This window comes from Psittacula echo, assembly GCF_963264785.1.
Source record: "Psittacula echo genome assembly, chromosome: 18".
In the NCBI taxonomy this organism is placed as follows: Eukaryota; Metazoa; Chordata; class Aves; order Psittaciformes; family Psittacidae; genus Psittacula; species Psittacula echo.
This window is the reverse complement of record NC_137754.1, coordinates 2,002,832-2,015,852: the sequence shown is the minus strand read 5'-3', so window position 1 is coordinate 2,015,852 and position 13,021 is coordinate 2,002,832. Positions and strand designations below refer to the sequence as shown.

Sequence of the window (13,021 nt, the reverse complement as noted above, 5' to 3'; positions counted from 1 at the left end):
GCCTTCAGGAAGTCAGAACAGAGTCTGCTGCCTGGTCCAGACCTAAATTTGAAGGTCAGTGGATTAGTTATATTTGGTGTGTTGACCTGGCTTAAGCTTGGAATACTAACAAGTACCCTTTAATGTGTCCTTAGTTGCGTATCATAAGAGCACATTTACCTGTTCAATCCAAATGTAACGAATGCATGAGACAGGAATTTGGCCAGAGCTGCTGACGTTATTCATTCGTTTGTCCTAAGCAAGACTGAGAAGCTTCAGATATCCAGGATGATGAGGAAAAACGGACCGAGACATAGCTGAGACACGCTGCCTGGGACTGTGAGCTATGCCAAGATGATGAGTGGGGACAAGATGAGCACACACATGGACACATCGTTCCCAGAAAAGACCAACCGGACAGGACAGAAGGGAATGAGCAGAGTAAACACAGCCACACGCTACAGACAATTCCCTGATGTTCACTGAGAAGGAAAAAACAAGAGCTTTTTCTATTACTAATGAATATTGAAGAGATTCACATCTCACTGAGTATCTGAAATTCAAATGCAACCTTTATCCTGGATCTCTTCAAACACCATTAGAAACACGAGCTGCTTCCATCTATTCTAGTACTGGAATTGACGGTAAATGGGATTAGCTCTGAAATATCAGCTATCAATTCAATATCATAATTTAGGCTAAGAAGTTATCATTAGAGTCCACAGGCAAAGAAAATATTGCTTCTAAGAGAAGAGCTGGCACTTCAACCCAACCTTCCCCTCTCATTCCCTGCGTTTCATTTCCATTTGAACTTCAGTCATTATTTGTCCTGTTACAGACCGCTGCAGTAGTTTATGGTTCTATTAAAATGCTGTCCCCATCGCTTCTGCACATCAAACCCTCTCATTATAAATCATAATAAAAACACAAGGCAGGAAGTTCTTCGCTTTCCATCTGCTTTTCATTAGATTCCTCAACCCAGCCAAGCCTATGGACAACTAAACAGCACAAGGAGTTCTATGTTTGTAAATTCCTTCATGGCAAAGAGCTTTCCGCTGCAGATACAAAACGTCCTGCACATCTGGATGGAAGAAAATAAAGCTTACATGTCGTAAGTACCTCTTATCAAGCCCAAATCACATTAATTCTAGATGAAATACTCTGCTAATGACGAGTAAGGACAAAAGCTCCAAGTGATTCCTTTTAGAGAAGTCTCTTATTCCTTGGGAAAAGCTAATCTGCTGTTTCAAATATAGTTAAAGAGAGAAAAATCATGGATGTGGACATTTAAGTGTGTGAGAACGACCTTATATGTTTAAGCCATAGATTAGAATATATAAATACATTCCAAAATGTTCCCAGGAATACCAAAGGCTGGCAATACCAAAGGCTGAGGACACGATTTCCCTAAGCTGTCAGCTCTTTGAAGCACGTATATTCATGCAGTGCACTGATGGCTTTTTACCACGGAACCACAAGTTCCAAGCTGTAACACAAGATCTGATAGAACACATTTCCCTTAGTAAAAGCCAAACACTTCTGAATCTCATCTGTTTCCAAATACCAAGTCAGATAAGGAACATCATTCAAATAGATGCAAAGAACCCCAGTTAACCATCTCCCAGCTCAACTTGCCAGCTGCATAACATTTGAAGAGAGATCAGCAATTTCAAACTGCTTCTGGTGTAGTGTGGGGTGTCCCTGCCCATGGCAGGGGGGTTGGAACTAGATGATCTTAAGGTCCTTTCCAACCCTAACTATTCTATGATTCTATGATTCTCTTGATATGAAAGATATATAGATCTATCTTCATCTATATGAAGATATAGATTTTCTTATTCTAACTTAGAACAAAAGCTTCACCACCAGCACATTCTGCAGAGATCACAATTACGCCAGCACATTTACCTGCAATTACTTCCCGTGTATACGGGACTGACAACAGAATAGATCCAAGGTCTCATTTTCTATTTATTTTCCCTTTCCTCAGCAGCTCTGGGTAGTAATTTGCCTGGTACAGAAGGCAGTAGGAAGTAGCTGGAGTCATATACCCAGAGCAGAAGCAATCAGGATTCCAAGTTCTGTTAAATCCAACCCTCTCCATCAATCCTCAAACAGAAGGAAGCTTTCAGCACCTAAGTAATCTATTCCATCTAAGTCAGCAGAAGCATTTTTGGGTCACCTGTATGCTGTATGAAAATAGCCTAACAGACAACACCTCCTGGACACCAGGAAGGAGGATGCTGCAAGGAATCACTACTTACAGATCGCTGAATGTATTTAAGTTCTTACAAGCTTAAAATCCTTCAAACCATGCAGGGGATGGATGTTGACAGGAGCTTGCAAAACACTGCAGATGAAAGACATTCACCAGTGGGAGCTACTCAAAGAGAGGGAACGTGGGATGATTGACACATAGAAAGGACAACATGGTACGCACAAAGAATGATCGACACACAGGGTGTAACATGGTGTGTAGGTATAAAGGCAATATTAAACATGGAACACCAAAAAGATCAGTTCACTCATCATAAACCTGAACACACATACCTGGTTTTGGCACAGAGTTGGTCACGGACTGAGGAACTTTGTCATTAATTAGTTCAACACACTCGCTAGGGAAAAATCCAACCTGTAGTAGAAACACAAAGAGAGGCACAACACTCAGTGTGGCGCTTTTCACATCTGACCTGTTAAACCAGCACCTGTGAAACGTTTTCCTTCATCTCTGATGCTCCAAAACATGCCCCAGCACAAAATGACCAGCCTGAGAGAAGTGATGCAGCTAAAATCCTACAAACCAAATAGTTAGTGCTCTAAACCACTGCTGTGAGTCTGTTTTCTAAGCCTGGTTCATAGGACAGATATTCCACGGCAACAGAGAGGGGACAGGATAAATGTGCTACACATCCCTAAGTGGAGCTCAAGAGAGACAGAAAGACTTCTGTTGTGTTTCCTGCACTGCATGTATGTACCATGAAATTTAAGGAAGAGCTCTTAGCAGCTCAATTGTGTGTGCTCAAATCACACCAACACCTCGCTGTTTTCACTGCTAAAATACCATATTCACAAGCACTTGAGCATTTTATTCCTTTAGAAAACTAAAATCCAGTATGGTTCAATGTTATTTGCTGTCTGTGTAGTCCCATTACAGGGAAAAAGACATATTCTCATGTGCTAAGTTAGGAGACGACACACTGAATGCACAAAGCTCTCTACCATGTCCTTGCCTTACTGCATGTGCTTGGTCTGATGAGCTAATGGGCTGATTCGTGATGCTACTGAAGCATCCCAAATAAGTGTGTTTCATAGAATCATAGATCAATTTGGGTTGGAAAGGACCTTAAGATCATCCAGTTCCAACCCCCTGCCACGGGCAGGGATGCCTCACACTAGACCATGTCGCCCAAGGCTCTGTCTGCCCTAGCCTTGAACACTGCCAGGGATGGAGCATTTACCACTTGTGTTTAAGAGATGTGGGTTGAGTTCTATTGAATTCAATTCAGTCTTAGAACTGAGATGTAATAAAATATACAGTGAGTTCTACATTTGTAAGAAAGAACCCAGAGATTTAACTAAATGTAAGTGGCTTTAGAGTGTGATGTAGCAAAACCACCTCTAACAAGAGCCTGAATTCCTGGTAAGCATCTGAACATGGACAAGCCAGTGCAACCCTTGTGCCTCAGTTTCCCTGTCACTAAAGGACAGGGGAGAAAAGTGCCACATGTCCATTACTGAACACTGACCTGAGGAACAGCTGATGAACATACCACACAAGCTCCTTAACCATACCCACTCCTCTCAAATGTTCATTTGCAGTGTTCCTGCACCGACCCTCATCATGGCAGCTTTCCCTGCATCCCTAACTCAGAAATGCCAGAGAGACTGTCAAAACCAGGGTAAAGTTTAAAGACTGGAGTGTGGCGAGGATCTTAATGCTCTGATGAAATAGGATGTGCCAGCAGGAATTCACATGCCACTCAATAGTCTCTATATGTGGGGGAAATGATTTTATAGAATCATAGAATCCCAGACTGGTTTAGGTTGGAAAGGACCTTAAAGCTCATCCAGTTCTAACCCCTGCCACGGGCAGGGACACCTTCCACTAGAGCAGGTTCCTCCAAGCCCCATCCAACCTGGCCATGAGCACTGCCAGAGATGGGGCAGCCACAGCTTCTCGGGGCAAAATAGACTTAAACAAGACCTATTCTATGGTTTTTAACTACTTTACTATAGCTTAGAGCCTCTCTGGGGCATCTCCTGCACAAGAGATGAAGGAGACAATATTTATGCTAGGAAAAATATACATATCCAGTGGGAGTCTGAGCCCATCACACAAACGATACATTTGGGAGACTGTGAAAAATGGTGGATCTAAATCCAGCCCCGAATCCCATCCTGTAATCAAAAGCTTATTTGCCTTTGATTGGCAACCTAATGTTTTTCCTGTTAGCAATATAAAATGCTAAACATGAATTTAGGAAGGCAAGAAGACCCTTTTATGTCATTAATTCCAGATAGCTCAGAACCATGCCCAAATAAAACACTGTACTGTTCTCACGGTGTCACTTCTGCCATGTTCCCAACTAATGGATTTTTTAGGGAAGGAGAATTTTCCCTCATGCCGCTGTTGACAAGCAATCCGATGTTAATTCCCTGGTAACAGTTCACATGGCTTACATCTTCTGACTTATTTATTCCAACTCTTCTTTCAAGATCATGTTCAAGCAATGAAATGATTGAAATGATGAAACGAAATGATCCCAAGAGATCATCTTCAGGGTCACAACCTGTTACTTGTGCCTCATTCCCACCCATTTAAAAGATGCTGCCTTTCCTCCCTTGCAAAGTTTTCCCTGATTTTGTATAAATAAAGGAGTTTAGGCCAGGAGTTAATCTCAACAGATGGAGTAAGGCACTGGCTTAAAGGATTTGGCAACATCTGAAAATGAACAGCAATATATTCAGATCAATACAAAGTCATCTAAAGGTTAAAAACCCACCACACACCTTAACCAAAGGAGGAAAGCACAAACTACTGCTTCACTGCTGACCAGTGCAGGGCAGAACATGTCCCTTCTTGGGAAATCCATTCAGTCTTAAAGCCCGTGTTCAGGTTCAGCATGGACCATGGGTTTGAAAGCAAGGGCCACAACCAGGTCAAGCTCATGTGTTACCAAGAAGCCCAATCCACTTCTGGTTACCACAGTGCTTTGCGTCACCTCCAGCAGCAGTGCAACTAAAAGACAGAATTATGCAGCACATCCAAAGGCACTTGTGCATCAAAAAAGGGCCTCTCCCTCGTGATTCAGCTGCCTGAAACTGTGATTGAAAAGACAAAGCATGAAGGAAAAGGAGAACAAAGAGGGCTGGAAGGCTCTTAGTGTGGAGGTGGCTGCAATTTAGGTAACAATCTGACAAGGAAAGCAGTGACTCACTAAGGGCATTTGAAAAGAGAAAGGCTTGAGGAGAAATGTCTTCAAAATCGCTTTACTTTAAGCAGAGTAAATGATAAGAAGCCCAGCAGCTGTTCTGTTCCCCATTGGCTTTAGTGGCTTGCAAGGCAGTCATTAGATCAGGTACTGGGAGAAGAGGACCTGCAACTCTAACAGGGAATTGGAGGATAACAGGAATGGTGATTCATCCCTGCAGGATAGCTTTGCCTGGCACAGAATAAGTTGACTTCCATGCGGAATCAAAGCTCCAGCTCACATTGAACACACTTGTAACCTATTGGATCTGCATTTCTGATGGTATCAGTAAAGCTGCCTCTTGTTCATCTGCCCACCACAGAGAAAGCCTTTATTCACTCCAGAAGCTGGGGGGACGTGCAGAAATGAAGACACTTCTGCTCAGACATAACCAAGTCACAGCTGCTTTAAATGCACACAACCAAGTAAATTCTCTTCAGTCCTAAAGTTGTGGTTTTCCCCATGGAGCAAAGCCTTGCTCACCTCTATCAAGGTATGATTTACAGTGTAAGCTGTGGCCATGGCATAAAACCTTGCTCCTCTCTGAGCCCAGAGCAGAAACCTGAGAAGTAACATGAACAAACTGGCCAAGCATTTGGTCTTTGGGCCTCGTCCTTTGCTCTCAGAATCACAGCTCTCTGGGGCAAGACAGTGTTTGTTGATTTATTTTGTCCATTAAAATGACTGAATCAACGGATTGCTATCACCTTATCGCCTTCTGTTCCTACACGGGAACACAATTGTTTGCCTAGAACAAATGCTTCCAAGGCTGCACAGCTGCATCAGAACCTGTAACTATAACAACATTCTTCACCTATACACTCATCGAGACCAGTTTGGTACTGAACAGTAACACACCTCTAAGTCTGAATTCTCTTCTCACTGCAGCAGTTAGCATGGCCAAAAATCTCCTGTTATAACAGGAAAGCACACTTTTTCTGCATACTCACAGCTTATGGGCCTTAAACTTACACTAAAAACCCTTCTCCCTCTTTGTACCACACTGGAATTGGCATCTGTTGGTAGCTGATTTCATGGAAATGAAAAGCTCTGCCAAGTCCTGTTCAAAGAAATGACAAAACCCATCAACTCCTAGGAAAAATGCACCTCTCTGCAGATCAGACCCATGGCGTGTGAAGAACTCTGTTGATGTAGTAATAACTGACTCTGCATAGCTGATGAAATCACTGCCTGTCAGCCCAGATACGGCTGCTGGAAACCACCTCTGCTCCAAGCAGCTTTACTTGGCAGTCAGGGGGAGCAGAAAGCCCCCAGATGGTTTGTTACCTGCCTCAGCTGACAGGCAGGAACTTCCCAAAGCACACAATGCAAACACATCCTGAGAGCTCCTGAAACATGTATTACAGCTGCTGTGTTCCCAGTGGTGTGGTTCAGTGGCCATGATCAGACTCACATTGTGAAAGACTTGCTTATAATGTAAGACACGAGATTATTCCACCCCTAGTTTTCTGTTAAGCCAGAATATGGTGTTCTACCTCTGCAGCTGCTCGGATCTGTTGTATCAGTAGGCTGACTGTGCATGGATACAGACAAACCCCTCTTCGAGTGGTTTGCTGATCAACATATCTTTATGCTAGGAAAGCACTCTAGATAGCTCTGATCTGAGAGGCAGAAGGCCTGATAGGTTGCGCAAGGGCTCCCTTGCTTCTTGTGTCTTTAATCACCAGCAGTTCTCATTGTGTCTAGTCGGGATTTCAGCCAGCCGGATGGCAAGCAGGGAGCTTGCACTGAAGAATGGAGGCCACAGAGATGCTGCGAGGGCTGGAGCAGCTCTGCTCTGGAGCCAGGCTGAGAGAGCTGGGCTGGGTCAGCCTGGAGAAGAGAAGGCTCCTTAAGGGGAGACCTTAGAGCAGCTCCAGTGCCTAAAGGGGCTGCAGGAAACCTGGAGAGGGGCTTTGGACAAGGGCCTGTAGGGACAGCCAAGGGGAATGGCTTGAACCTGCCAGAGGGGAGATTGGGATGAGCTCTTAGGCAGAAGCTCTTCACAGTATCACAGTATGTTAGAGATTGGAAGGGACCTCAAAAGATCATCTAGTCCAATCCCCCTGCCAGAGCAGGAACACCTAGATAAGGTTACATAGGAATGTGTCCAGGCGGGTTTTGAATGTCTCCAGAGAAGGAGACTCCACAACCTCCCTGGGCAGCCTGTTCCAGTGTTCTGTCACCCTCACTGAGAAGAAGTTTCTTCTCAAGTTTAAGTGGAACCTCTTGTGTTCCAGTTTGTACCCATTACCCCTTGTCCTATCATTGTTTGCCACTGAGAAGAGCCTGGCTCCATCCTCATGACACTCCCCCTTTATATATTTATATACACTAATAAGGTCCCCCCGCAGTCTCCTCTTCTCCAAACTATAGAGACCCAGCTCCTCATAAGGGAGATGCTCCACTCCCTTCATCATCTTAGTCGCCCTGCTCTGGACTCTCTCCAGCAGGTCCCTGTCCTTCTTGAACTGAGGGGCCCAGAACTGGACACAATATTCCAGATGCGGTCTCACCAGGGCAGAGTAGAGGGGAAGGAGGACCTCTCTCGACCTACTGACCACCCCCCTTCTAATACACCCCAGGATGCCATTGGCCTTCTTGGCCACAAGGGCACAGTGTTGGCTCATGGTCATCCTGTCATCCACTAGGACCCCCAGGTCCCTTTCCCCTACACTACTCTCTAACAGGTCATTCCCCAACCTATACTGGAACCTGGGGTTGTTCCTGCCCAGATGCAGGACTCTGCACTTTCCCTTGTTATATTTCATCAAGTTTCTCCCTGCCCAACTCTCCAGCCTGTCCAGGTCCCGCTGGATGGCAGCACAGCCTTCTGGCATGTCAGCCACTCCTCCCAGCTTAGTGTCATCAGCAAACTTGCTGACAGTACACTCAATTCCCTCATCTAAATCATTGATGAATATATTAAATAATACTGGTCCCAATACTGACCCTTGAGGCACTCCACTAGATACAGGCCTCCAACTAGACTCCGCCCCATAGACTACAACTCTCTGGCTTCTCTCCTTCAGCCAGTTTGCAGTCCACCTCACTACCTGATCATCCAGGCCACACTTCCTCAATTTAGCTATGAGGATGCTGTGGGAGACTGTGTCAAATGCTTTGCTGAAGTCAAGGTAGACCACGTCCACCGCTCTGCCATCATCCATCCACAATGTTATTTCCTCATAAAAGGCTATGAGGTTGGTCAAGCATGACTTCCCCTTGGTAAACCCTGTGAGGGTGCTGAGGCACTGGTGCAGGGTGTCCAGAGAAGCTGTGGCTGCCCCATCCCTGGCAGTGTTCAAGGCCAGGTTGGACACAGGGGCTTGGAGCTACCTCCTCCAGTGGAAGGTTTTGTTTTGTAAATAGAGACTTCTCTCTTTTAATGTCCTGATGAGAAAACCCAAGCTGCGAATAAAACTCTTTGGGCAGAGAAGTGCCACTTCGACACAAAAGGTTTGGTACCTAATTCCCAGGAATGTTTAGGATCTCTGGAAAATGGAGTCTAATTCTTTCTGCTGTAACACTTATAGAGACCAATAATGCTAAGGCTACACAATAAATGCAGGTATGAAAGCACAGGGTAGTTGGGTAGTTTGTCCAAGTCAGTGGCAGTGTCTTACCAAATGGCTTTCTCTGAACCCTCGATGTTCTGCCTGATCTAGTTTTAGAGAGTGGAAGGAATGAGATGATTTGAATAACAGTGATTACAGAGATGATAACAGTGATAACAGAGATGATTTGAATAGCAGTATCAGCTGCACTGGAGGGGGTGCAGTATCAGCTTCCACTAACATCAGCTGTCCAAAGGGTCATGGCTGTCCATTACTCAAACAGTTAGGCAGGAAGTCCAGAGAGAAAGCAGCCCTCTTACACCAACACAGGGGCACTGCTCACATCCTGTGCAGGCACAGCAGTCCCATGAACACACTGCTCAGTTTCCTGCCTTTCATAAAGTTGCACTATTGTGTCTGATGCTTGTGTCTACCTGAAAGCCATGCTTGCCTCTCCACCATGTGGTCAGCTCCTTTGGTGGCATATCAATAACAGACACGATGTCTCCCACCTGCAAAAGAATGGCAACATCAATCACAGCCTGCAGCTCACAGCACAGTTCAAATAACTGCATTTTTCAACACTGCAAGAAACCTGTTCAACTCGTGAGCAACTGCAGAAATGCCAATCTTGAGGCATCTGCCTTTGTGAAATCCAAATGTGAGGCAGAAGAGTTACTGCACCTGAATATGAACAAAGCCCTGGCAGCACCAGACCAGCACTATTATCTTTCATTCCTGTGCTACATGCCAACAATGTGATCACAAACACTCCTTTGGGCACTACCTGCTTCCCTTGACACTTCTTTGTACACCACCATGAATGCTCCATTGATAGTACCACTGCACATGAGCAATCAGAGCATAAAATGCTGCTCTCTGGGTAGAACAGACAAGAGGTGGACACACAAAGCCTTCCAGGGTCTGATCTCCCAGCTCTTTGCTCCAACAGCAGCTCCTACTCTGCATCAAGCAAGGTCTTCAGAGCAGCTTTAGATGATCACGTTCTTCAGGTATCAAATCCTTTGACAGTCTGGTTCTTTACTTTCCATGGGAGCAGAAGCTTTTACAAATGGGGTTAGACATGGCCTTGCCAACAGGAACACAGGTTGTGTAAACTGGCCAGCAAGGAATGAACTTGGCATGTGTCCTCACACACATATGTGGATGGAGACAACATACTTTTAATACCCCTGCAGTATGAGCTGCTGCTCAGAGACCAGGCTGGAGCGCTTGGCAGCATCCGTGCAATCAGGAGATACTAATGCCAAGTAAAGCTGTATTTTACAGATGACTGAACTCCTCCCTGTATCTAACCCATTGCAAATCGAGTATTTAACTGAATCTTCTAAGCTTCACCTCACAAAACATTCTGGAAGTGTCTGCATGTATTCCTGATGTACACACACACACACAGACACTCACGTTACACTCTGCTGTATATGACAACGAGGAATAGGAGTTCTGTTGTTTACCTCAAAGGACAATTCATCTGCTGCTTGAGCAATATATCTCTTAATAACATGGGCAGCAGCAATAGCAGGAACATTAATGGATGACTCCTCGTGGACTAGCAGGTGATTCCCCTTGTTATCAATCTGAAATAAGGAGCACAGGAGACTGTGAGGCAGCTGGGGACAAGCGAGGAGGCATTTTAGCAATGCTCATCTACATGGCAGGGGCTTCAAGCTGATTCCCAGTAACAGCACAGCTTGAGGGCCCTCTGAGGAGAGCAGCACACACAGAGCAGGGCACAGCACACACAACCAGGGAGAGGGAGAGCAACCCAGGAAGAGTATTTCAGGGTGAGGAGGATGTCAGCAGGGAAAATTGCAGGAAAATGCACTCAAAATCCTTATTACAACCATTTAAATCTGAATTGCAACAGCCTAATAATAGGTGTTTCTATTCCTGGTGTGCAGCAATACCATCAGGCAATAGAAAGACACACATATCTCCACAAGACTAATCAGCAACAGGGCTGCTGACACAGACAAGGGGGGCTTCATCTCTCAGCCCCAGTCTTTCCTGTGCTCCTGGCCCAATAAGGTCTGTTGTTTGAGGTGGCAGAAGAGCATTAACAGAGAAACAAAAGCCACAATTCACGATATGCAAACAGTGCCAGTTTAGCCAACAGTAAATGGGAACTGATTTGATTGCTTCTATAGCCATCACCAGGGAAATTAAAATAAAGAGGGCAGGCAAACACCATAACTGAGACAGCCCCAATAGCTTTTGCCACACTTGCAGTATTGCCTTGCCAAAAAGGAGGGTAAGAATGTGTGTGCTTTCTGCAACCTATTCCTCGGGGACTTTTCCAGACAGTGCACTGCCCAAGTCACTGCTTCCCTGGAATTGCCACCTCCTTTTATTTGCATTAGCAGAATGATATGTCCTTGGGTGACAAAATCCAAGCAAGAGGGCGGAAAAGCTCCTACATTAATACTAAATCTGATTCTATTTGTTCTAGACATTCTGTGGCCACTTATATGCTGGTAATTGGGGAGTAAAGCTTTTGGGATAGCGTTTCAGTGACACCAACAGGTCTGGAAGGATTATACCTCTTTCTGGAAAGGCCAAAGAGCACATTTGTGGCCTGCTAAGGTCAGGAAACAAAGAACAACCTAGGCGTCATCCCATACCTCCATCCATGTGAGAGCAGGCCCACAGTTTATCTTGTTGCCTGCGATGGCGGAGAGACGTGACAGGTAAGCCATCAGCATCTGGGTGACAAGCTGGGACAGAAAGAGAGACAGAGTTTTTCTGTTAATCCACCAGTTTGGAAAGACTTCTTCAGACTTAAAAGACTATAAATTATCCATTGTCATAAAAGAGATATATTCCCTTTTGCAAGGAAATCTGTCATTGGAAGGAGGACAGCACACTCCATACAGCGTTACAATGATTACACACCAGAAAAACAGGGTAAAGCAGCATCTCCCTGTGAAAGTTATACTTATTTTTATAAGAGATGTAGATTTCATTAATCTCCCTTGTCAAGATACCTGAAAACTAAAGCCTTCTTCTCATCATGAATTTCATACCAAACAAATCATATACTACGGACATCAAACACAGCCTGGAAACATTTAGCACAACAAACCCTACTATGTCCACCCACTTGCAAGCCCTTAGAAATGTGGCAGCTCAGCTGGACCCCTTGGTGAAAGAGGGATATTTCAAACAGTAGAAGAGAGGGTTTAAAATACACTTGGCAATGTCCTTTCTGTAACAGTAAACTTGCTTGTATTGGCAATGTCCTTTCTGTAACAGTAAACTTGCTTGTATTAAAGAGAAGCTGGGGAGGACTTCCCAAAGCTTCCCAGTGTTATAAAGCACTTTTACCAAGGCAGCCCAGCGTTGGTAGGGGTTCAAATGTGGTCAATTCAGAGTGAAAAATACAGTACAAGATGCCACCCAGCTGCAGAATTCCATTTTGGAGCAGTAGAGCTGTTCAGTACCTTTACATCTTCTGTGCTTAGAGATACATTTTCAGGCTCATGCTATAAAGCGCATATTAAATCAGTTGTACAAATAAAGATGTAAGAGATAGGAATGCTTAAAAAAACCCAGAACTTAAAACAATAAACCCAGGAATTCCTCCCCCTGAATATTGCTGCTTCTGCTGAATTGAAAAGATTAGAAAATAAATTCTCTACAGGAACAGCCTGCATTAAGCCAAAGCAACTAACGAATCAGATGTTTTGATGAGCAATGGGTCCGCATTACCAACCTCCCATATGCAGTGGCCCTGCAGACTCTAGTGGGTACTGATTTCAGCCACCGTCTGTTGCTCAAAAGTAATCAGTCCTCACCAGCTCCGTGCTGAAAGAGCACACATTCTGATTTACAAGTCTTGGATGGATTCTTCTTTGAATGGCCTCGATTTCCCCATTTCCCTTTACTGCTATGCATCTTATGGGCAGGCAACATCAGCCTTCCCGCACAGCATGTCAGGATTGTGTGCTTGATGGCAGGGGGCAAATGTACAGCTGCAGGTCCCTGAGCTAAGTG

The 13,021-nt window shown here is 44.7% G+C and overlaps 1 protein-coding gene across 1 annotated transcript in view; it reads right to left on the bottom strand.

The window, feature by feature from the left end:
- The window catches only part of ARHGAP32 (Rho GTPase activating protein 32), a gene marked incomplete at both ends in the record, with an annotated part of 100,817 nt that overhangs the window by 40,096 nt on the left and 47,700 nt on the right, over positions 1–13,021 (bottom strand). The window contains 4 exons of the mRNA XM_080631585.1: positions 2,530–2,611; positions 9,442–9,519; positions 10,483–10,605; positions 11,650–11,742. Coding sequence (XP_080487711.1) covers positions 2,530–2,611; positions 9,442–9,519; positions 10,483–10,605; positions 11,650–11,742 — 376 coding nt within the window. The remainder of the gene's footprint in view (positions 1–2,529; positions 2,612–9,441; positions 9,520–10,482; positions 10,606–11,649; positions 11,743–13,021) is intronic.